At 36.7% G+C, this 25,481-nt stretch overlaps 2 protein-coding genes across 2 annotated transcripts; both read left to right on the top strand.

The window, feature by feature from the left end:
- Positions 1–5,753: 5,753 nt before the first annotated feature.
- Positions 5,754–6,671, top strand: LOC127193124 (olfactory receptor 5AC1-like). The gene has a single exon (XM_051150458.1). It carries the CDS (start codon positions 5,754–5,756, stop codon positions 6,669–6,671), a length of 918 nt encoding a protein of 305 aa, XP_051006415.1.
- A 12,119-nt stretch (positions 6,672–18,790) lies between these two features.
- LOC127193123 (olfactory receptor 5AC2-like) lies at positions 18,791–19,708 on the top strand. The gene has a single exon (XM_051150457.1). It carries the CDS (start codon positions 18,791–18,793, stop codon positions 19,706–19,708), a length of 918 nt encoding a protein of 305 aa, XP_051006414.1.
- Positions 19,709–25,481: the final 5,773 nt, after the last annotated feature.

Raw genomic sequence — 25,481 nt, 5'->3', positions numbered from 1 at the left:
CAGAACGTGCCAGCAGTGGCCATGTGGTACAACCTTTGAAGGAATGAAAGATGCAAGACTGAGAGGGAGTCCTAGCTAGCAGCTGTGGCGAGACAATGTGTGTCAGGTTCATATCCATGCAAGGCAGTCCTGAGAGAACTCTGTGTGAAGCTATGAAGGCAAAGCATTGGTGACACGAGGGTTTTGGAGGTGACAGAACTATGGGACACCTTCTGAGGAAAGCTGCACACTTGGAATCAAGTTGATATAGCAGAGAGTCTGTGTTCCACAGACAGCAGTTACAGAGATGAGGCCTTGCAAGCCCTTTGCAGCTAAGATGATTCTTATAGTAATCTTGATCGATGGGCACAGAGCCTCAGGATGTGGTGTTGGTCCTGCTGGATATTGGTCTTGCTTTGGACCAATCTTTCCTCTATGCTGCTGTTTGCTCTTTTGTAATGGGAGGGATAATCCGGTGTCGCTGCATGATAGAGTAGAGAATTTGTCCTTTTGATTTTACTGGGGCATGTCACAATGGACAAGTTTCCTTACATCTGTCACCAGTTGAGAATCTGCCTTGATATTTTGGACTTTTGATCCAGGGTGGAAATGACTAAGACAAGGGGCCACCAATGTTTTGTTGGATATTCTTTGCACTAAGAGGTGACCATCAGCACAGGGGACCAGGAGTGCAATGCTTTTCTTTGAATGGGTAATGTTCATCATGGGGCCCTGGCTTTGCACCCTTGGTCCTGGGTAGTTCTGCTACTTGAAAAGGTTGTGGAGTTTTTAGGAGGTACAGACTTTGCTGGAAGAAGTCAGTTATTGAAGTTAAGTGTTGTGGCTTTATAGCCTTATCCTACCTTCTCTTGTTGCTCTACTTTCTGACTGTGGAACATAGAAAAAGAATAATAGTCAAAGAATGGATAATATGTCATTTGAAAAAAACATGGATAAACATGGAAGATACTGTAAATGATATTACCAAGGCCTAGAAGGCCCAGTACTACTTAGTCTGGCACAAATGCCAATTCTAATACAATAAAACATAGAGAAGAGTTGACAGATTGATGAAATGTTTGTTAAATGATGAAGTTTCAGTGGGATAAGAAGACATATGGGACATCTTCACAACATGGTGATAATAATCATGAAGTATTGCATGGGTATATCAAAACATTATTTTATATTGATAAATAAATGCAACAACAATTCTCCAATTTTGGGTAAAATTTAAAGCAGCTTACAACTCTTTAAAAATGTTATGGATTTTTTCAAATACATGAGGGTCAAGAATTTATTTAGTGCTATGTTTATGTAGATAGAGACAAGTTAATATGTACATAATATGAATTTGATATGTTTGCTCTTTCTGGCTTGTGAAAAGAATATGTGTTGCTTTTGAATTTGTAACGCAAATGATCACAATATGGCAAAATTGTACAACATCATCCTTAACAATGTAAATGTTTTTCTGTTTTAGACATTAAGATTAGAGATTTTCATAGAACTTTTTTCAAGACTATATTTAATTACAAAATTTTCTCTTTTCTTTTCTCCCTCCAAACAGCCCTATAAACTCCTCTCCACTCTTCTTCAAAATCAGATCTTCTTTTTTTGAAAAATTACTATTGCATATATATGTATATATGCATACATATGTGTGTATATATACATATATATATATAAACCATATATTAAATTTGTTATAACATATGGACCTGTCAAGTCTGTATGATGTTTTTTGTTTGTGTGTTCTTAGGGCTGAACATCTGGCAATGGACAACTGATTTGGTCTGCTCTTCCCTGAGAAAGACAACTTTTCCTGCTTTTAGCTTTCCTCACTTGCCTATAGCTCTTTATGTTGAACTAAGGTCTCATTGGCATTCTTCATCTAGTTTGGCATGGTCATTGATGTCATTCTTACTCTGCTCACATTGGACCATCACACTTTATGTGTGTTGCTTTCAATATTCCTAGGAGACAGAACCTCATAGCAAACTTCCTAATCTTCTGGATCTTGCAATCTCTCTGCCTCTTTCCCTCAGTGTTCCCTGAGCTTTAAATGTGGGAATGTTTTCACAAAACTCTTATGACCAAGAAAAATAAGCTTATGACTTTTCAAGTTAAGAGATTAGAAAATACATCACTGATTTTGTTAAGAAAGTATATGTATTTCCTTGATGGGGAGGCCTGGTGGCACTCAGAGGAAGGATAGCAGGCTACCAAGAAGAGACTTGATACCTTATGATCATATACAGGGGGAGGAAATCCCCCTCAGTTACAGTCATAGGGGAGAGAGTATGGGGAAAGCAGGAGGGAGGGAGGAATGGGAGGATACAAAGGAGGATACATTGAGATGTAATATGAATAAATTAATAAAATATTTTTAAAAGTATATGTAAATTCACATCAATTTATTTTTAACAGTTTATACTATTACTATATACACAAATAGAAAAATGTGAATGGGTAGAAGTTTGGAGATATTCGCATAAAAATGCTATCAATATTGACCGGAAATCAGTGTGACTAGAGCAATTTGTTCTTATATCTTTATATATTTTTATTGCTTTAAATAATTTTCTGATACTTGATTATAGTAAGCCACATTAAATTTATTGATCTTATATGTGGGAAATGCATTCATATCAGAAATATCATATGGTTTAACACAATTTATTCTCAGTGAGAGAGGGATGTACAACAATCTATTATACGATTGACTGACTCTGAATTAGAAAATGCTTGATTAATATGTAAACTGCTAGGAGAATATGTGATAATTTTCCATGTTAATATATATGCACATCTATAAGATATTTTCCTAAACATTATATTGTGATTATTAATTGAAGTTTGATAAAGATGGTAAGTCAATTGCATCTAAAATATCCAAAGAATGTCAGTGTAGTAAATAAATTTATTGATAAATGACCTTTAATATTTTGATTTTAGAAAGCATGCAAGGCTGTGTAAAACCATAACAATAGGTTTGTTATAATAATTAGCTGAATAATAAACAATGCCCAGCAGATTGTCTTTATCCTATAGGGAGTCTTTGGTTGCACTGAGGGAGTTGTAGTATTAACTTTAAAAATGGGATTGAAGATGATAAATTATTATCACCCACACACTACTTTTGTTAAAGAAAATTGACATGAGAAGGACAGTTGTTCTTGAATCCTGAGTATGTCCACGGAGATTTAATTTCTGTGACATTCATTCTTGCAGAAAATTTCATAGAAATTTGGTGAGAAAAGTTATTTTATTGTTATCTTTAATAACTCAATAATTTCATTACCAAGTTTGTTATAATTTGTCAATATCTGCAAGGAAATGACAATGTGGAAATATCGTTTTAGGAAATTTATGTAACAAATGTGACATACAACACTCCTGAAAAGCTATAAGAAATATTTTGTTATATTTTTCACTTTCTCTAAACCCGTGCTGTCTCACAGCTGTGTGTTATACACCAAAGATTTGAATTCAATTATGTAAATTAGTAAGAGTCCATGTGGTCAAACTCTATGCTGTGTTTCTTATTATGTAAAATTACTTTCTAACTTTTACTTTGGAAAGTTCCACAATCAAGAATTGTTGGTTCCTGGGAACAAGAAACGTGGCTTCTTGTGGCATCCATGCCTGCTTCTTTACCTGATTATCGGATTAGCTGGAAATCCTGGGAATATGAGGAAAGGAAGAGTTCCCCACAAAAGCATCTATTTAATGCTAAATGCTTGGAAGATAAAAAAGCAATGATCATCTTATACTTTTCATATAAGACTATTGAATATTTAATAATTTTACAAACATTATCTTCTCTGCTATTGTGTTTCAGCATCCAATAAAAATCTAAGAAAAAAATTTCTTTCTTATTCCCAGCAAAGTCAGAGCTGACCTAATTCCACAGAATAGTTTTTCTAATAATTGGAACAATCAAAAGCTTCCCACATGCAACTTACTGTATAATGTTTCAGTTCTTCTATATATTTTCATTGCTCGAGATTACTTTTTCCATATTCTTTTTAAAAGTTTCTTTTCCATGCCTTAAAAATATTAAAGCAAATGATTTGAGAGAGATAGCCTTTTTTAAATCATAGATTTGAGAATGGATCCATTAGCTGCCTATATATGACTAACAAAAATCTAACAAGTAAACTACACTTTGGTAGGAATCCAATTGAGCTGGTCTGGTCTTAGGCTTTCATGGCTTTCACTGTTCATTTGATGATTAGACACTGAAACCTGATAATTCTAAGTGATCCTGCCAACTATAAATCATTAACACAGCTGTGCAAATATACAAAACACCTCAAGCCCAGAATTATGAATTTTTATCATTACTGAAATACGGTAAGGTGGTCCTGACTTGAACAATTTCCCTGGCTCCACTGCCTAGCTGATTACACTCATGGGTACACATGGCTTGGTGACCTTGAGTATTATAAATTAGTTAGTTTCATGTTTTACTTAATTGATTATTTATCTAAATGCAGTTTTTTACATTTAGGCAGAATGCAGACATTGGAGACTTTGGCCATTTATTCTATGGTGATGTGTTTTGAAAGGTTAAACAGCCCCTTTAATCTCTCTCTCTCTCTCTCTCTCTCTCTCAAGCAAAAAAAAAAAAAAAAAAAAAAAAAAAAAAAAAAAAAAAAAAGGCCCAGGAAACACTGTACCATTGTTAAAGTTTCATTAAAACCGTGGACAGCTGAAATATTAAAAAATATTCTTAATTTACTGTAAAATGTTGCACACAGGCATTTTTAAATTACATTTTTAGATCTATCATTAATATGTAAACAAATTGTATAAACATGTTTGTTATTATGTATTTTATCTTAAAATAAAACTAATTCTGACATAGTGGGTTAAAATATGAGTAACAGGTTCATTATAACAAACCAAAAAAAATCATAATATTTGAATTCAGGTGTCTTTAATCCCATATAAGTGAATTAATGATGATTTACATATAGTTAGAATGAATATGATTTTTTTCAAAATTTGTGGTTTTTCTTACATTTGCATAATCAGTTATCATAATTGAAAAGGCTAGAAAGAGTAGAAATATTTTAATTACCATTTTATTACCTGACCTGTTTATGCCTTAGAATAATAGACACACCAATATAACTAATACCAAAAGTACAGGACATTTTCTTCCCATATAAGAATATTTGAAAAATACATATGCACTAAATAGGATGATGTCATTGGAAAGGTGAAGAGAAGCATCAGAGGAGGGAAAAGACCTATGGAGTTAGGCATGTTCAAAGTCCATTATAAATGAGAATAAATTGTCACTACATATAAAACAATATGTTATACAATTAGACTTTTCAACTTGAACATGTTTTTAAAATATTTTAGTATAAAGTGTGTTTGGCATTTTTATCATTCTAAATTTTAGATAGAGTTACATATTATAAATATATTTAGATTAAACCTAGCCTAAATAGATACTAAATTATACATAATATATAGTTGTGCATATGCATAAGACCAGATGAATTGATGTCTATAGTCTTCTTGGTTACTTTTCAGATTATTGCATGCTCTAAAATATATACATCAAAATTGTTCAGAAAATGTTTTCTATTTCAAAAAGCTTTAAAGCATAAACACTGCACTATACTTTGTTTCTGTTTATTAAGGTGCATCTGACACGATGAATGTGAGCTATGATCTGGTCCCATTCTCATGGAGTCTTGGTTACATTTTCTTTGTCTCATCTCTCTTTGCAGTGAGCAGCCTGAGGTGGTCTGATGGAAGGAAACAGGACCCAGCTGACTGAAATTTTTCTCAGAGGAATAACAGATCATCCAGAGCTGCAAGTTCCCCTGTTTGTGGTATTTTTCTTCATCTATGTCACCACCATGGTGGGCAACCTTGGCTTAATCTTTCTCATCTGGAAGGACCCTCATCTGCACACTCCGATGTACCTTTTCCTTGGAAATCTAGCCTTTGCTGATGCCTGTACTTCATCCTCTGTGACACCAAAGATGCTTATGAAATTTTTAAATAGGAATGACACAATATCCCTGGATGAGTGTTTTGCACAATATTACTTCTTTTGTTTCAGCGCAACTACAGAAATTTTCCTTCTGGTAGCCATGGCCTATGACCGCTATGTTGCCATATGCAACCCTCTGCTCTACGTAGTATTGATGTCCAAAAGACTCTGTACTGTGTTCATTAGTATATCATATATAATTGGTTTTCTGAATCCTTTAGTTCATGTGGGCTTATTATTCAGATTAACGTTCTGTAGGTCTAATGTTATTGATCACTTCTACTGTGAAATCTTGCCACTCTATACAATTTCTTGCACAGATCCGTCTCTTAATATATTGGTCATTTTTATTTTTGCCTCATCCATACAAATCAGTACCTCTGTGACTATTGTAGTCTCTTATGCCCATGTCCTGTTTGCTGTCCTGAACATGAAGTCTGAGAAGGGCAGAAGGAAAGCCTTCTTCACCTGCAGTGCCCACCTGTTCTCTGTCTCTTTGTTCTATGGCACTCTTCTCTTCATGTATGTGAGTCCTGGGTCTGCATCAGGTAAACAAAAGGATAAAATGTATTCACTGTTCTACACAGTTGTGATTCCTCTGCTAAACCCCTTTATTTACAGCTTAAGAAACAAGGAAGTCTTGGGTGCTCTGAAAAAAGTCATAAAATAACAATCACTTTCAGAAAAATTGGAAGTTCATTCTACTAACTTTTCTTCTCTTTTGCAATGTGTCATCCTATTTAATCCTGCATAATGCACATAATTGAAATTTAATGTATTGTGAAATGAAAAATTAAAAGTTAGAGAGTGAATGATTGTCTTGATAATATTAATATAAATTAGTTAATGAAGTCTTAAGAGCTATTCCTAGTATTTTTATTTTTAAGTTTACTGTCAATGTGAAAGTTAACTCATTTATTATTTTCTTCATTGAATCCATAAAGTTTACATTAAAATCTACGTTAATTATATTTGATCTTATTTTACCAAAAACCGATCACAGGATATGTAAATAATTTGTTTAAAACATATTTTCCCCCTAAACATTTCTTGAGGAAAGTTAATTGAAATAATCTATTTTACCAGTACATAGGTAAATAATAGTTATGCAACACATGAAAAAGAAAAAAAAATACAAACTAAACAGTTAAAATACATATTTCATGAAATTTAAGTATAATATAAATGAGATAAATATTTATGTTAATTGAAAGTTCTCAAACTTATAGTACTAAAAATCAAATATTTTTTTCATGGAACATGTAAAGAGAATTTGAAGTTATTACTAAACGACTGTTTCTTTATACCTATCCCTATCTTTTATTTTCACTTTTTTTGGCTGTGACCTAGAAATCTGGGTGCATCCATTAATGAAGGTCTCCAAATGAATGTCATCACAAATAAAGTGAACAGATGCACTGTGCTTCACGTCTTGAGCCACATGCAATCAATATCATCATTAAGGAGCATTGCTACCATGAGTGTTTATACATTTTTGGGTGTTGACAGAATACTACAAAAAGGTAACACAGTGAACATATGTGCTGTAAAAAACATAATGCAGAATATATAAATGCATGACTGTACTATTTACACAAATTTCTGAAGGCAGAAGGAGCAAAGCTGCTGTAGCAAATGTGACAAGGTCCCATATTTCTGACACTTAGTCATTATTGGTGGCTCTGTTTGGAATAGTTACGGAGCATCTAGGAGGTGGAGCTCTGCTGGAGGATGTGGGTCAGTACCAGCAAGCCTTAAGTCATCAAAGCCACCTCTCTTCTTATTTTTCATCCTGCTTCCTGAGTATAAATACAATGTGCCCAGTATCTTTCAGCTCAGCCTCAGTGGCTGTATTCTCCAGGAACCAAAACCCCAAAACAATGCTTTATATTTTACAGAAATGATCTCAGACTGATGATCTACCCTAGGCAGTGCTGCTGTAATTACCCCGATCTTGTGTTTCTTAGGCCTTTGAAGTTCTTTGTATCGGGAATGGGCAGTAGTTTGAAACTTTGGGCAAGGGAAGCCATTAACGGCTAAAAAGCAGAGCTTTCTGGGACATTCTAATTGATGTTTCCCTACCTCTCAAGAGGTAGAAAAAAAAAAACTGGGTATTTTCAGCGTGCCTCATGGAGCTACACAGAGGTGAGTAACGGTGACCTAGAGGTCTTTCAGGGTATACTGTGGCAAAGAGTCTGGTGGCACCTCAACAAACATGAGTGAGGATAAATTGGAAAAAAAAGACAAAGAAGCTTCATAGTAGAAATTTTAAGTGTGTCTATTTCTCACTGTTCTCGTTGAGAGCTACAGAGTTGGAAGGCAAGGGACAGAGGATAAGGGGAGAGAAAGAAAAGAGAAGAGGAGAGAGAGAGCATATGTGTGTCAAAACAGATACTAACATGTGCTTATGGTAAGGAAAGTGTGTAAGATTGACATTTTCAAAAAGAGGGGTAGAGTGTGTAGCATCTGTAACTGCCAAAGGTGTTACTTCCATTCAAGGAAAACCTGGCTCTGTGCAATGGGGCATAAGAACAATGCCTTAAAGGGAGAAAAAATACCCAGACATTAAAGATTCAATTTCTTAAAAACACATATATCTGAAACCAGAGAGCCTATTCTGAGAATGAAGAAACAGTATCTTATCCTGGAAAGCAACTGCCTAGCACAGTGTTTCCTCAGAAACTGAGAAGCTGACGCAACTGTGGTGCAAAGGTACAGAATACACCTTAAGGTGGCAGCAGAACGTGCCAGCAGTGGCCATGTGGTACAACCTTTGAAGGAATGAAAGATGCAAGACTGAGAGGGAGTCCTAGCTAGCAGCTGTGGCGAGACAATGTGTGTCAGGTTCATATCCATGCAAGGCAGTCCTGAGAGAACTCTGTGTGAAGCTATGAAGGCAAAGCACTGGTGACACGAGGGTTTTGGAGGTGACAGAACCATGGGACATCTTCTGAGTAAAGCTGCACACCTGGAACTGGGTTGACACAGCAGAGAGTCTGTGTTCCACAGACAGCAGTTACAGAGATGAGGCCTTGCAAGCCCTTTGCAGCTGAGATGATTCCTATAGTAATCTTAATTGATGGGCATAGAGCCTCAGGATGTGGTGTTGGTCCTGCTGGATATTGGTCCTGCTTTGGACCAATCCTTCCTCTTTATGCTCCTGTTCGCTCCTTTGTAATGTGAGGGATGTCCCTGTGTCACTGCATGATAGAGTAGAGAATTTGTCCTTTTGATTTTACTGGGGCATGTCACAATGAAGATAATTCCTTGCATCTGTCACCAGTTGAGAATCTACTTTGATATTTTGGACTTTTGATCAGTGATTAAGACAATGGGCCATCAAAGTTTTGCTGAATACTCTTTGCATTAAGAGATGACCATCAGCCCTGGGGACCAGAAGTGCAAGGCTTTTCTTTGAATGGATAATGTTCATCATGGGGCCCTGGCTTTGCACCCTTGGTCCTGGATAATGTTGCTACTAGGAAAGGTTGTGGAACCTTTAGGAGGTACAGACTTTGCTGGAAGAAGTCATTCCTTGGGGACAGGCATTTGAGGCTTGTCCTGCCTTCTCTTGTTGCTCTACTTCTTGCCTGTGGATGCAGTGTGCTTCTGCTACAGTCCTGCTGCTTTGACTTTGCTGCCGTTTAGAACTGTGTCACCATGGAACTATTTGCATCAAACAATCCTTTCTCTCCTAACTTGTTGGCCTAGAGGTTTTTTGTTATAGCAACAGAGACATAACTAAGGTACTCTTCATGACAAAAGTGACTCTTTAAAAAGAAAAGCCTCAAATGCAATCTTGTAAAAGGTAATTTGTGAATTCTGGAGATATTGCTTTCATGTTATTGTGGTCAGATCTCAAAGTAGTAGTTAGGAAAAAATGTCTGGGTCTTAGTGTGGCAGTCTGAGGCACTCTGATTTGAATTGTTCTGATATAATTACTACTAAAGTGGAAATGGTTGGGTTGGAGAGATGGCTCAGTGGTTAAGAGCACTCTCTGCTTTGCTGGAGTTCCTGAGTTCAGTTCCCAGCACTGACATGGTGGCTCATGACCATCTATAATGTGATCTGACACCTTCTTCTTTCATGCAAATAGAGTTTACATGCAAACTGAGTACTCATATAAATAAATAAATAAGTAAAATATTTTTAAAAAATCAAAATAGTTTCTAGAGAACCCTGCTCTTAACATTTGTTCATTTACTCTATCTAAATAGAGTTCTCCATGTCAACTTAACAATTTAATGAAGAATGTGTAAACGTTGTTTTGTCTACAGAATTAAATTAAATTTCCAGCGAAATGCACCCTTCTTATTTTACATATCTCCAAGCTCTATTCTTTTGCAAAAGAGATGGGCAGCTTTATTTATGAATAAATGAAACAACTACCAACACAACTCAAGTCACCATTCCATGTGTCTTCATCATCTGTCACCATTTACAAGAATTTCATTTTCATTTTCCCCATGGCTTCTGGAAACTGTGTAGGTACACATTAGAACTTTACTTTGGCAGCGAGAAAATTAAGATCATGAATGCTTATTGGTCACCATCTTAGAGGAAGAATGCCCAAGCCTATATGTTCCAAACAGGATGGAACCCACTCCAAAAACAACATTCAGACTTAACATATCTGTACTCTGAGAAGACATCTGCACCAGCATGTGCACTATGGCACCTTTCACCATGACCTTGTATTAACATACCTGATATGACCACTAGTGGGTGGATTGACAAAGTGAATGAGGTGAGCATACAAAATGAACAATATTCAAAATATGGAAATTATATCCTTTGAGAAAATATGGATGAACCCGAAAGACATGCCAAATGGGCTTACCCAGGCTGAGAAGGCCCACTACTAAGTAGCCTCACATAAGGGCAGGATCTAGAATAGTGAGACACACATGCAAGAATAGATACATAGTCATCAGAGCCTTAAGAATTGACAGACTAAGGAAATGGTTGTTAAGAGAAGAAGGTTTCAGTGGGATAAAAAGACATTGTGGGATGTCTTCACAACATGGTGACAATGGCTAATACGAAATACTGCATGCATATATCAAATATCACTGTGAACTCATTAAATAGATACAGCCATAATTTTCTAGTTTTTAATAAAAATCACAACTCTGCATAAATATTTTGTTCTATGTTTATGTAGATATAGATATCTTGTCAGGTATGTACATAGGAAAATAATATGTTTATATTTGGCTTGCATGCAAAAGCAACAAGTGCGGCTTCTGGACATGTAATATAAATTGTTGGGATGACCTACCTCTAGATTGTATGAAGTTGTGTCCCTGTATTTTCAGTTGGTGTTGGCCTTGTTGTCAGGCTTAAGTGTTGGCAAAATGTTTGGTATTGTCCTCTCAATAACCCATTTCAAGACTTCTATATGTAAATGCTTGCCCTTCCTCACCTGCACAAAAGATGATTCTCTGAGATTATTTTATTAAAATGCAAGCTGGCATTGTGAAAGTTAGACACCCCTTAATTCCAAAGGGCAACCCAGAGAGATGGATCAGGTGTTATCTTGCTGCTGATTGGTGCAAACTGGAATGTGTCTTTTTACATAACAAAGAGCTGGTACAAGAGCTGAGGCAGGAAGCAGGGGTGGAATTTCTGGTCAGAAGCAGAAGGTGGCAGAAGGATGGGGCATGGAGGTAGGCAATGAGTAGCATGTGAAGGAGTGGAGTGCCAGAAAATGGGGTCAAGTTAGTAGTTAGCTCAGCGACTGCCCCAGCAAAAGGCCAACAGCCTTAAAATGTATAGACGTTTCTGTGTCTTTCTAAAGAGATGTCCATAGGATCCATGAAAACCCCACAGTAATAAATAATCACTATATACCCACAGTTTCATGACAAAATTGTAAGACAACATCATTAACAATGTAAGTTTCTTTGGATGCAAAATTTTCAAATTTTAGAGTTTAAGATTATAGCTATCAGAACTTTTTTGAGATTCAATTTAACTACAATACTTTTCACTTTCCTTTCCTCCTTCCAAACACTCACATATACCTATTTCTACTCCTCTTTAGATTCAACGTCTCTTTTTAAGAAAAACTACAATTGTATGCATATATACATATATATTATATATTAAAATACTTTAAACATATTGGCCTGTCCACTCCATATAACTTTTTTATTATGTATGTCCATTTGGCACTGGACAAGCAATTGTTCTCTTCTCTGGGGAAGAACACCTCTTCTGCTCTCAGCTTTCCTCAGTTGCCTATAGCATTTTGTGGAAGGCTGAGGTCTCATGGGACTTCTTCATCTAGTTTGGAACCTTTACTGATGTCTTTCTTACTCTGCTCACCTTGGGGTATCAAAGCTGTCTAGACCTTATGTGTGTTGTTTCTGATATTTCTAGAAGACAGAACCTCATGGCGAACTCCCTGATCTTCTAGCTCTTAACAATCTATCGTCTCTCATCCTGCAATGTTCTCTGAGTTTCGCATGTGGGAATGTTTTCATTAAACTTAATCCACACACATATGGATGCTTGATTTTTGGCAAAGAAGTCAAATCTATTCAATGGAAAAAGAATAGCATCTTCAACAAATGGTGCTGGTCTAACTTGGTGTCTACAAGTAGTAAAATGCAAGCAGACCCATATTTATCACCATGCATAACAGTCAAGTCCAAGTGGATTAAAGACCTCAAAATAACACCAGAGACACTAAGTCTGTTAGAAAAAAAGTGGAGAAGAGACTGGAATGCATTGACACTGGAGACAACTTCCTGAAGCAAACTCCAACAGCTCAGGCCTTAAGGTCAACAATTAATAAATGGGACCTCATGAGGCTGAGAAGCTTCTGCAAGGCAAAAGACACTCTCAACAGAACAAAGTGACAGCTTACAGACTGGGAAAAGATCTTCACTAACCCTACATCTGACAAAGGTCTAATATCCAAAATATATAAAAAGCCCAAGAAATTAAACACCACCAACCAATTAACCCAATTAAGAAATGGGGCTCAAATATTCTCCACAGTTGAGTGGAGAGTGTGATATGACTTTCTCACGTACTCTGGTGCCTCACATTTGACCATGTCCCCTGGAGGGGGAGACCTGGTGGCACTCAGAGGAAGGACAGCTGGTAGCCAAGAAGAGACTTGATACCCTATGAGAATATACAGGGGGAGGTAATCCCCCTCAGGAACAGTCATAGGGGAGGGGAGTAACGGGAAAATGGGGGGGGGGAGGAATGGGAGGATACAAGGGATGGGATAAACATTGAGATGTAACAAGAATAAATTAATTAAAATAAATAAATAAATTAAAAAAAAAAAGAAATGGGGCTCAGAAATACACAGAAAATTCTCAATAGAGGAATATCGAATGGCCGAGAAACACTTAAAAAGGCTCAACATCCTTATTCATCAGAGAATTGCAAATCATCACAACTCTGAGATTCCATCTTACACCCATCAGAATGGCTAAGATCAAAAATTCAAGTGACAGCACATGCTGGCAAGGATGTGGAGAAAGGAGAACACTCCTTTATTACTGGTGGGAGTGCAAACTTATACAACCTATTTGGAAATCAATCTGGCACTTTCTCAGAAAACTGGCAATAGGGCTACCTCAAGACCCAGCTATTCCACTCCATGGAATATACCCATAAGATGCCCCACCACACAACAAGGACATATGCTCAACCATGTTCGTAGCAGCCTTATTCGTAATAGCGCGAACCTGGACACAACCTAAATGTCCCTCAATGGAACAATGGATAAGGAAACTGTGGCACATATACACTATTGAATACTACTCAGCTATTAAAAGCAAGGAAATTCTGAAATTTTTGAGCAAATGGATGGAACTAGAAATCATCGTCCTGAGTGAGTTAACCCACACCCAGAAAGACTCACATGGTATGTACTCACTCTCAATTGGACACCAGCCCAAAGGGGACATCCCATGAAAGTCTTCACTTACCCGGACATTAGGTAGATGCAGGGACCTCCTTTTAGGACTCCAGGTGAGAGAAGCATGGGAGAATGGGGAAATAAAAGGATCCAGAGCGTCCTAGAACCTACAAGAAGAATATCATGAAGCGTAGATCTGGACCCAGGGGGATCTGCTCAAACCACTACACCAACCAAGGACAATACATGCAGTAAACATTGAATTATTCAGATCTAGCCAATGGATAGGAAATTCTCCACAGTTGTGTGGAGAGCAGGGATTAACTCTGATACCCCATATTTGACCACTTCCCCTTGACGGAGAGGCCTGGTGGCACTCAGAGAAAGTATAAGCAGGCTACCAGGATGAGACTTGACAGACTGAGACCATAAGGTGGGGAAGAAAGTGCCCTTCTGTCACAGACCAAGGGGAGGTGAATGGGGTGAAAGAAGGTGAGGGAAGAGGAACTGGAGAATACATGTGAGGGGATAACAATGGAGATGTAATCTGAATAAATTAATTAAATAAAAAAACTTCTATAACCAGGAAAAATAAACTCATAAATTTCCAAGTTAAGACATTAGAAAATACATTTTTAAGAAAATAAATGTACATTCACATCATTTTAATTTTAACAGTATATGTTAATACTATATAAACAAATGGAAATACCTGAATAAGTAGCAGTTGGGATATATTTGCATGAAAATTCTGACAGTACTCACCAGAAGTCAGTGTGACCAGAGCAATTTGTTCTCTTTACGTTTTTATATAGTTTCGTTGCCTTAAACATTTTTCTGATATTTGGCTACAGTAGGCCACATTAAATTTGTTGATTTTATATGTGAGAAATGCATTCATACTGGGAATAATTTATTCTCAGTGGAAGAAGTGAGTGAAACCACTGGATGAATCTGAATTAGTAAACGTTTGCTTCATTTATAAAGTGCTATGGGAACACTTGGCAATTTTCAGAGATTAATATTCTTACCAACATATAATATACATATTAATAAAGCAATAATTAATATTTTCCTAAGCATTATAAAATGATTGCTGATTGAAGTTATCAAGATGGTAAGCCAATTGCATCTAAAATATATAAAGAATGTCAGTGTAGTAATTACATTGATAATTGACCCATAATATTTTGGTTTTAGAAAGCACAAAAGCCTATGTAAGACCATTAAAATTGGTTTCTTAATAATAATTATCTGAATAATAAACAATGCCCAGCAGATTGTCTTTATCCTATAGGGAGTCTTTGGTTGCATTAGGGAGTTTTAGTATTAACTTCAAAAGTAGGATTGAAGAAGAAAAGAAATAAATAGCCCTCACAAACTACTTTTGTTAAAGAAAATTGACATGAGAGGGACAATTGTCAGAGTCACTCTTATTCCTGAAGTACGTTCATGGAGATTTGTTTTGTGGCATCCATTCCTGCAGAGACTTCCATAGAAATTTGGTGAGAAAAATAATATTGTGTCTTTATATAGCTCAACCATTTAATTACCAAAATTTTGTCATAATATGTCTATACATGCATGGGAGTGATAATGTGTAAGTATCTTTTTAGGGGAATTATCTAACAATTGGGACACACAGCAATCCTGATAAGGCAAATGGAATATTTTATCTGCTTTCTCTAAATCATTGCTGGCTTGCAGCTATGTGTTATTCACCAAAGTTTTGAGCTCAATCATTTGAATTTGTAAGAGTCCATGTGGTCAACCTCTAGGCTGTGAGTCTTCTTTCGCACAATTACTTTTTGACTATTGCTTTGTAAATTTCCGCAATCAAGAAGAATTGTTGGTTCTTAGGATCCCAGGGCTTGTGAGGCTTCTTGTGACATCCATTCCTGCTTCCTCACTTGGTTATTGGATTCCCTGGGAATCCTGGGAATATGAGGAAAGGAAGACTTACCCACAACAGCATCTGTTTCATGCTAAATGCTTGGAAAAGAGAAAGCAACTGTCATCTTTATATAAGATCATGGAACATTTAATAATTTTACAAACATTACTTGCTTCTCTGCTATTGTGTTTCAGCAATATTGTGTTACAGTAAAACTGTAAGCAAAATTGCTCTTTTGTATTCCCAGTAAAGATGGAGGAGAGCTAATTTCACAGAATGGTTTTTCTATTAGTTAAAATGCTCAATCCATTTATCCACAAATTTCGGGAATTCCTTGTTTTTAATAGCTGAGTAGTATTCCATAGTGTATATGTACCACAGTTTCTTTATCCACTCTTCTACTGAGGGACACTTAGGCTGTTTCCATGTTCTGGCTATTATGAGTAAGGCTGCTGTGAACACGGTTGAGCAAATTTTCTTGTTGTGTGCTGGAGCATCTTCTGGGTATATTCCAAGGAGTGGAATAACTGGGTCTTGAGAAAGCCCTATTCCTATTTTTCTGAGATAGCACCAGATAGATACAGGGGGAGGTAATCCCTCTCAGGAACAGTCATAGGGGAGGGGAATAATGGGAAAATGGGAGGGAGTGAAGAATGGGAGGATACAAGGGATAAGATAACCATTGAGATGTAACAAGAATAAACTAATAAAAAAAAATAAAATAAAAAAATAAGACAGTAAAAAAAATAAATAAAATGAAGGGATAAAAGATACCTGTGCTTATTTCTGTACAATATTTGAATTCTTCTAAGTATTTTATTGTCTCAAGAAGATTCTTTGCCTATTTTTTAAAAAGATTTCTAATTTATACTCTTTTTTAAAAAATTAAATAAATTATTTGAAAAAGATAGACTATTAAAGCCACTGATGTGGGTATGGAGCTGCTAGCTAATTTTACAAAGAATTGGCTAAGATTTTTATACTTTTTATATTTTTCCTTTTTTATTAATTTATTCATATTACATCTCAATTGTTATCCCATCCCTTGTATCCTCCCATTCCTCCCTCCCTCCCATTTTCCCCTTACTCCCCTCCCCTATGACTGTGACTTCCTCCCCCTTTATATGCTCATAGGCTATCAAGTCTCTTCTTGGTAGCCTGCTATCCTTTGGCTAAGATTTTTAAAAAGTAAAGGTGCATGTTGTTGGTAGGAAACCCTTTGGGCTGACCTTGCCCTAAGACTCTGTGGCTATTCCTCTTCATTGGATGATTAGACAACAAAACCTGTAATTCCTCGGTTGTCAGCTTCAATTTTAGTTCATCAAGGCAGTGACGCTAATACACGAACCACCTCAAGCCCAGAATTATGAATAGTTATCATTACAGAAATAATATAAGGTGGTCCTGACTTGAACACTTTCCCTGTTCTATTGTGCAGGATCTGGCACCACTACCCAGGGGATTACACTCATGGGTACACTTGGCTTGGTGACCTTGCATACTATACCTGTAGGCACTGTAAATTATTTTGTTTCATGTTTTGCCTGATTGATTCTTTATATAAATGTAGTTTTAAACATTTATGCTGAATGCACACATTGGAGACTGTGGCCATTCAGTCTATGGCGATGTGTTCTGTAACGTTAAACAGAACCTTTAACATCACAATCTCTCTCAAGCAATATCCGGGCTCAGGGAACACTGTGACATTGTTAAAATCTTATTAAAGGCATGGACAATTGAAATATCAAAAATATTCTTAATTTACTGGATAATCTTCCACGCAGGCAGATTAAATTACTTTTCTTAGATATATCATTAATATGTAAACAAATTATTTACATGTCTTTTATTTTAAAATAAAAGTGATTGTGACATCACGTATTAACATACGAGTAACAAGCTCTTTATGACAAATAGAAATATCATAGTATTTGAATTTGGATGTATTTAATTCCATGCTTCTTTACATGTATTTTGTTGAAAAAAATTATCTTGGAAATTTGTGATTGATTTTATATATGTATAATCATGTAACATATTTGAAAAAGGTAAAAAGAGTAGAAATGTTTTAAATTACCATTTTATTACCTGACCTGCTTCTGTCTTACGAGACATGTACACAAACATAAATTATACCAAATTTCCTTTTCATCTTTCTTCCATATGAGAATATTTGAAGCCTGTCATGGTGGCGCATACCTCTCATCCCAGCACTTTCTCAGTTCGAGGTCATATTGGTGTACACAATAAGTTCCAGGACAGCCAGGGCTGTTACACAAGAGACTCTGTATGGTGTGGTTGGTGCATACTTTTATTTCAGCACTACAAAGACAGGGATAGTTGAATCTCTGCGAGTTTGAGTATGATCCAGTCTACAAACTGAGTCCAGGATAGCCAAGATTCTGTTGCACACAGAAACCCTGTCTCAAAAAAAAATATGAACTGAAATACAATGATGCTATTTGAGAAGGCAAGGGAAACATCAGCAGAGGGAGAGAACACTGGAGTGTCTGAGCATGTTCAAAATCCATTGTAAAAGAACATAAAAATGTCTTCAATCAAGCATTACTTTACACAGTGAGACTTTTCAACTTGGGATTTTCTTTAAAATACTTTATGATAAAGTTCATTTTGCATAGTCACCATTCTAAATTTTGTATAATACATTATAAATGTATTTAAAGTAACCATAATCTAAATATATACTGAAGTATACATAATTTATAGTTACATGGGCCTATACACATAAGGTCAGTGAATCGAGGTCTATGGTCTCCTCAGTGACTTTCCATATAACTGCAAGTTATAAAATGTATATGTCAAAATTGCTCAGAAAATATTTCATATTTCAGGAAAGCTTTGAAGGCAGAAATAGTACAGTACCTGTTTATTAAGGAGCATTTGATATGTATGAATATGAACTATGATTTGCTCCCATTCTCATGGTGTCTTGGTTATATTTTCTTTGTCTCATTTCTCTTTGCAGTGAGCAACCTGAGAGAGTGTGATGGAAGGAAACAGGACCCAGCTGACTGAGTTTATTTTCAGAGGAATAACAGATCGTCCAGAGCTGCAAGTCCCCCTGTTCCTGGTGTTCTTCTTCATCTATGTTACCACCATGGTGGGCAACCTTGGCTTAATCTTTCTCATCTGGAAGGACCCTCATCTTCACACTCCTATGTACCTTTTCCTTGGAAATTTAGCCTTTGCTGATGCCTGTACTTCATCCTCTGTTACGCCAAAGATGCTTATGAAATTTTTAAATAAGAATGATATGATATCCCTGGGTGAGTGTTTTGCCCAGTTTTACTTCTTTTGTTTCAGTGCAACCACAGAAATTTTCCTCCTGGTAGCAATGGCCTATGACCGCTATGTTGCCATATGCAACCCTCTGCTCTATCTAGTGGTGATGTCCAGAAGACTTTGTACTGTGTTAATTAGTATATCCTATATAATTGGTATTCTAAATCCTATAGTTCATGTGGGGTTATTATTCAGATTAACATTCTGTAGGTCTAATGTTATTGATCATTTCTACTGTGAAATCATGCCACTCTATACAATTTCTTGCACAGATCCATCTCTTAATGCATTGGTGGCTTTTATATTTGCTTCCTCCATACAAATCAGTACCTCTGTGACTATTGTAGTCTCTTATGCCCGTGTCCTGTTTGCTGTCCTGAACATGAAATCTGAGATGGGCAGAAGGAAAGCCTTCTTCACCTGCAGTGCCCACCTGTTCTCTGTCTCTTTGTTCTATGGCACTCTCCTCTTCATGTATGTGAGTCCTGCATCTGGATCAGGTAAACAAAAGGATAAAATGTATTCACTGTTCTACACAGTTGTGATTCCTCTACTAAATCCCTTCATTTACAGCTTAAGAAACAAGGAAGTCTTGGGTGCTCTGAAAAAAGTCATAAAATGATAACTATCCTGTGATAATTTGTTTTTATCTTTTTGTCTCTTTTGCAGTACATCATATATTTTGAGTGTGTGTTTTGAACATAGTAGAAACCTTACATATTTTATAGTACACACACTTGTTTAATTATGTAATTATTATTAAAATACTAGAGCTAGAATTTTTAGAGTCATTCCTGATTGTTTGTGTGTTATATGTGCTCCAGATTGTTTTTAGTCTACTCTTTTGACTCTTTTCTTCCTGTTAGATTGCCTTGTCCAGCCTAGAAATGAGGCCTTTTGCTTTGTATTATTGTCATCTCTTGGATGCCTGCTGTTTCCTCGGGGAGAGGGGAGGAGGGGAAATCTAGAAGTGAGGGGAGGGGAAATTGTGGTCAGGATGTATTGTATGGAAAAGGAATCTCCCTCCTCCTCCTCCTCCTCTTCCTCCTTCTTTTTCTTCTTCTTCTTCTTCTTCTTCTTCTTCTTCTTCTTCTTCTTCTTCTTCTTCTTCTTCTCCTCTACTCCTTTTCCTTCCTTTCTTTTTTGGTTTTTTGAGATTGGGGTTCTCTGTACAGCCTTGGATGCCCTGGATTCACTTTGTAGACCAAACTGGCCTTGGACTCATAGAGCTCTGCCTGCCTCCTGAGTGCTGAGATTACAGGCATGTGATATTGCCTGTAATTGTTTTCCAGTAATTTTTAAAATAAAAAACTCCTGCTTTCCAGGTACATACATTCTAAAACTTTTGATTTTATGTTATTGAAAGCATTCACAAATTATTTATTTACATGAAATAAACACGAGAGGAAGACACACACACAGAGAGAGAGAGAGAGAGAGAGAGAGAGAGAGAGAGAGAGAGAGAGAGGAGAGAGAGAGAGAGAGAGAGAGAGAGAGAGAGAGAGAGAGAGAGAGAGAGAGAGAGAGAGAACTATCTTGGTGCCCCAAGGAGCCAGAGAGAGCTCTAAGACCTGGATCGAGCAATGTCGCAGATATGAGGATAGGTTGTAGAGGCTTTGCTTGATGAAGTTCCAAGATCTCCTGCTGATCATCACTGTCCCCCAAACATTATGTATGTTCCAGGTGTAAAGCTGTTTAGAAATCTGCTATTTCTCCTAAAACTGTTCTTTCTATTTCTCACCCCTAAGGAAAATCATAAAGGGAAAATTTTTTCTCACAGAGGATGTTGAATGAGGGCATCTGGCTAAATTCTTGAGACAATGATAGACTTTTATTTTTTTGCTCTGACTGTGAGCACTCAAGAAGAAACTGCATGTAAGAAAGCTAAGACCTAGACATAATAGTACCTGCCTAGATACTGTTACCCATAGAAATGTTTCTTTAGAATCCGCTTTGAGAGTAATAGAAGATAGGCTTGGAACGTCATGCTTTACAGATATTTTATAATAGAGGACCCCGTGGCAGTTAACCTAGGCTTGGATAGCATACCTGTTGCTTTGGGACTGGGAGTAAGTCAAGTATTTTCTTTCTTAGAGAACAGTTAGCTCAAGTTATGTTGCTATGGCAATCTTGTAAACACAATGGCTTTAGCCTTGGGAAATTTATGATTAAACTTTCCTGAGTATTGTTTAAGAAGTAATAATCAGGTTATGCTGACCGTTTTTGGAAATTAATTGATTTTTGTTGTATGCTTTGTTGTAGGTTATAGAACTTTTTTGTATCTCCTTGTAACACTGTTGATTTTGGATTGCTCTAGTGATTGTAAAAGATGGAAAAAATCATGATATAATCTGTAATTTAAAAAACTGAACTTTATTTCAATAAAATACTGGTGTTGGCCCAAGGAGAAAGGGCATACAAGTAACAGACATAAAAGAGTAAGCCAGAGTGAGAAGGGGAACTGCAAGAGAGATGGGTAGATGGGGAATAGCAAAAGAGATAGGTAGATAGGTAACAGCAAGCAAGAAAATTAAAAAGATGGGCAACAGCAAGCAAGGAGATATCAAGCAAGAAGATAGATAGAAAGACAACAAGCAAGTAAGGGGGTATGGAGCAAGGAGTCAGACAGATAGCAAGTGAGACAGAGACGGAGACAGATAAAGAGCCAGAAGAAAAGTTCTCCTGGGCTTTGAGACCTTCAGTTTCTACTGCATATGCCTGAGTCTCCGAGTATTTCTTTTTCCTCCAGTCCTCAACCTCTCCTCAACAGCTGGTTCCTCTAGATAGTTGTTCAACCAACGGTTGCTTTCCCTTAACCAGCTGTTCACAGCTTGCTCAATTCTCCCTACTGAGGACCCACCTCTCTTCTCTCCTCTTTGCCATTCCTGGAGCTGGTCTTGCGGAGCGGGAGAGCAGGAGTTCCAGGTGGCTCAGCGGGTGAGATATAGCTCCGAACTTCTGGAAAAGCAGCGTGTACTTGACAGCTGAGCCATCTCCCACCCCGACCCAAATTTTAATATATACTCATTAAGTTGCTTCCTTTAGTAGATTGATAAAATTTTTTTCCGCTTTTCAGATATTTTAAAACTCTCTTTATTTGATTTTATTTAACATACACATAACTCCTCTGATTGCAAACCTATTTTCCCCTCCTCATTCTTAAGGAAGATTTTCCCCTAATCTTCTCTTTAGAAAGTATGTATAATTATGGCAAACTGTGAAATAAACCATCTGAAATGACAATTTTTTTGAGATTTATAAGTAGTCTTAAAGATCCAAATATTGCTGTCATACCTACTGAAAACACACAAATTTATTAAATAAAAAACAAAACAAATAAATTTAATGGCGAGCTTGCTAGATAAATCAGCAGTAAAATACTTGATGCCAAGCCTGGTAGCCTGTATTAGGATCCCAGGACCCACAAGGAGGAAGAAAAGAAATGGCTCCAGCAAGTTTTCCTCTGACCTCCACCTGCACATCATGATATGTACCCCCATCAATAAAAATAAATAAATAATATTTTAAAAATTAATAGATCATAAGCAGAAAATTGTAAATCTTATAAAACATATCATTTATTTTAAACTAATGTTGTACCCTCAATCTTGACTTGCAGATGCCAACTGATTCTGTTTTCTGTAGTTGAAACCGTCAACAGGCTCTTATACTAATTTTTCCTCCTCTAAAGTAAGGATAAGTCTGTAAAGCACTTATGGAAGTGTTTTTGCTCTTCTGATAATGCTGGGTGTGCAGTTTTGAATATGTAAAACAAGGGAAATATGTCCACATATACATGACATGCTATATCCCAGTCTTTAAGTTTGAAGATTCTATTGAATCTTCTAACCCACAGTATATAGCAGACAGACATGTTTCATATGTATTGGTTCTGCCTCTTTCTCACCTGTCTTGTTGATTTCTGTGTGTCAGTTGCAGTCCAAGTAGCTTGTTTTTTGTGAGTGAAGACTCTGAAAAAGTTATGTGTCAATTTTACCAATTAAACATAGTATAGTTTGTTTTTCAATAAATTTGTAAAACCCATATAGACTACCTTATGCATTTGCTAAATTTTTTTTTGAAAAATGAAATCATTCATATTACATCACATTTGCTATCCCATCCCATAAATCCTCCCATTCCTCCCTCCCTCCTACTTTCACCCCATTCCTCTTCCCTATGACTGTGACTGAGGGGGACCTCCTCCCCCTGAATGTGATGCTAGGGTATCAAGTTTCTTCTTGATAGTCTGCTACTATTTGCTAAATGGTAATATGACTTGTTACCTGTATACATCTGCTGTTTCATTAAAAACCTGTACCAACTTTCAGCAAGATTCACTCAGTAGTGACCTGTGCAGGACTTATCTTCTCAGTTATATTGATTTAGAGCAGGAAAAAGAATGAAACAGATGCAGGTAACTCATGTGTCAAGTGTGAAAATATTTTCAAAATATGTCAAAATGAAAATCTATCATTTTCTTTTAATTTTTTTCTTTTCATGATCACTGAAGACAGTTAAAGCCAGCACCTGCTTTTTCCCCCCTCAAAGTATTTCTTGAAGCATAGGCATTCTGAATTTATTTTTGTGCTACCTTTGCTATGTCTGACACTAGATTTGAGGTAGGAAATGTGGGCTTTTTCTATGGCCCAGAACATCTGGCATTTGTCTTTCTGGGTCTGGGTTACTTCACTCAGTATAGCACTTCCTAATTCTACCCACTTACCTGCAATTTCATTTTCCTATTGTGTACCATTTTTATTATCCATTTATCTGCCTTAGCCATCTGTGTTGCTTACATTTCATAGCTAGTTTGAACAGAGTGGTAATGAGTACAATTGAACAAGTATATCTGTCATAAGATGTTAAGTACTTTGGGCATGTGCCGAGGAGTGATCTATCTGGGGCATATGGTAAGTTCACTAATTTCCGTTCCTCAAATGTGTCATTTACACTTTGTGTCTGTGTTTCCGATACAGTCAATACTCTCTCTCTCTCTCTCTCTCTCTCTCTCTCTCTCTCTCTCTCTCTCTCTCTCTCTCTCTCTCTCTCTCTCATTTTTAGCATGATCTCTGAGGTAGAGAATTGCACTTAGTGGTGACCGTAACGTAGACAGCTGAGGAAGGATGAAGTGCAAGTTTCTGTCTTCTTTAACTACTGAGTTATGTAATGTGATGTTTTCTTGGAAGCTGTCATGTGAGAAGGCATGTGATATTTTTCTGAAAACAGACATGGGGGAAGGTGTATGATATTTTGAAAGAATATAAATAGAAACCCACAGACAGTGAGAGGACGCTTTTGCATTGCTACACAGTGCAATGCTTTGCTGGTCCTTGCTGGTTTTCACTTTGTAAGGAGAAATGTTCCAGAGAACTTCTCATAGTACTCCAGCTGATTCTGGCCACTTAAGTTGATTCTTGCTCATTTGGCGGAGTCTTGCTGCTTCTGCTGGATTGTGCCACTGCTTCTGATCCATCTTGCTGTTCGGTGTTTGGTATTGGACTTGGCTGGTATTCTGACAATAAAGAGTGGAATTATGTTCCTCTAAAATCGGGTACCAGACAAGATTGCCCACTTTCTCCATATCTCTTCAATATAGTTCTTGAAGTTCTAGCCAGAGCAATAAGACATCAAAAGGAGATCAAGGGGATCCAAATGGGAAAAGAGGAAGTGAAATTATCCCTATTTGCAGATGATATGATAGTGTACATAAGTGACCCTCAGATTTCCACCAGAGAACTCCTACAGCTGATAAATACCTTCAGCAAATTGGCTGGATACAAAATTAACTAAATAAAAGTCAGTAGCCTTCCTATATACAAATGACAAACATGCAGAAGAAGAAATTAGGAAAACTACACCCTTCAAGATAGCCACAAGCAATATGAAATATCTAGGAGTAACTCTAACCAAGCAAGTGAAGGACTTGTTTGAAAAAAACTTTAAATCTCTGAAGAAAGAGATTGAAGATGACATCAGAAGATGGAGGGATCTCCCTGGTTCATGGATCGGGAGAATTAACATAGTAAAAATGGCTACTTCCCAAAAGCAATTTACAGATTCAATGCAATCCCTACAAAAGACCTACAAAATATTTTGAAGACATTGAAAGATCAATTCACAACTTAGGATGGAGAAACAAGAAGCCCAGAATAGCAAAAACAATCCTATACAATAAAAGATCCTTTGGAGGAATCTCCATACCTGATCTCAAGCTGTACTATAGAACAACAGTAATTAAAAACAGTGTGGTACTGGCACAGCAATAGGCTAGTGGATCAATAAAATCAAATAGGCTGGTGCCACACACATTTGGTCACTTGATTTTTGACAAAGAAGCCAAATTTATTCAATGGAAAAACGATAGTGTCTTCAACAAATGGTGCTGGTCTAAC

This window comes from Acomys russatus, chromosome 8, assembly GCF_903995435.1.
Source record: "Acomys russatus chromosome 8, mAcoRus1.1, whole genome shotgun sequence".
Taxonomy (NCBI): Eukaryota; Metazoa; Chordata; class Mammalia; order Rodentia; family Muridae; genus Acomys; species Acomys russatus.
Note: the sequence above shows the minus strand (reverse complement) of the source record. Positions and strands in the feature narration are given on the sequence as shown.

What these genes read in the sequence shown, in the direction of transcription:
- LOC127193124 (XM_051150458.1), top strand. Translation starts at nt 5,754, where the DNA reads ATGGAAGGAAACAGGACCCAGCTGACTGAAATTTTTCTCAGAGGAATA.
- LOC127193123 (XM_051150457.1), top strand. Translation starts at nt 18,791, where the DNA reads ATGGAAGGAAACAGGACCCAGCTGACTGAGTTTATTTTCAGAGGAATA.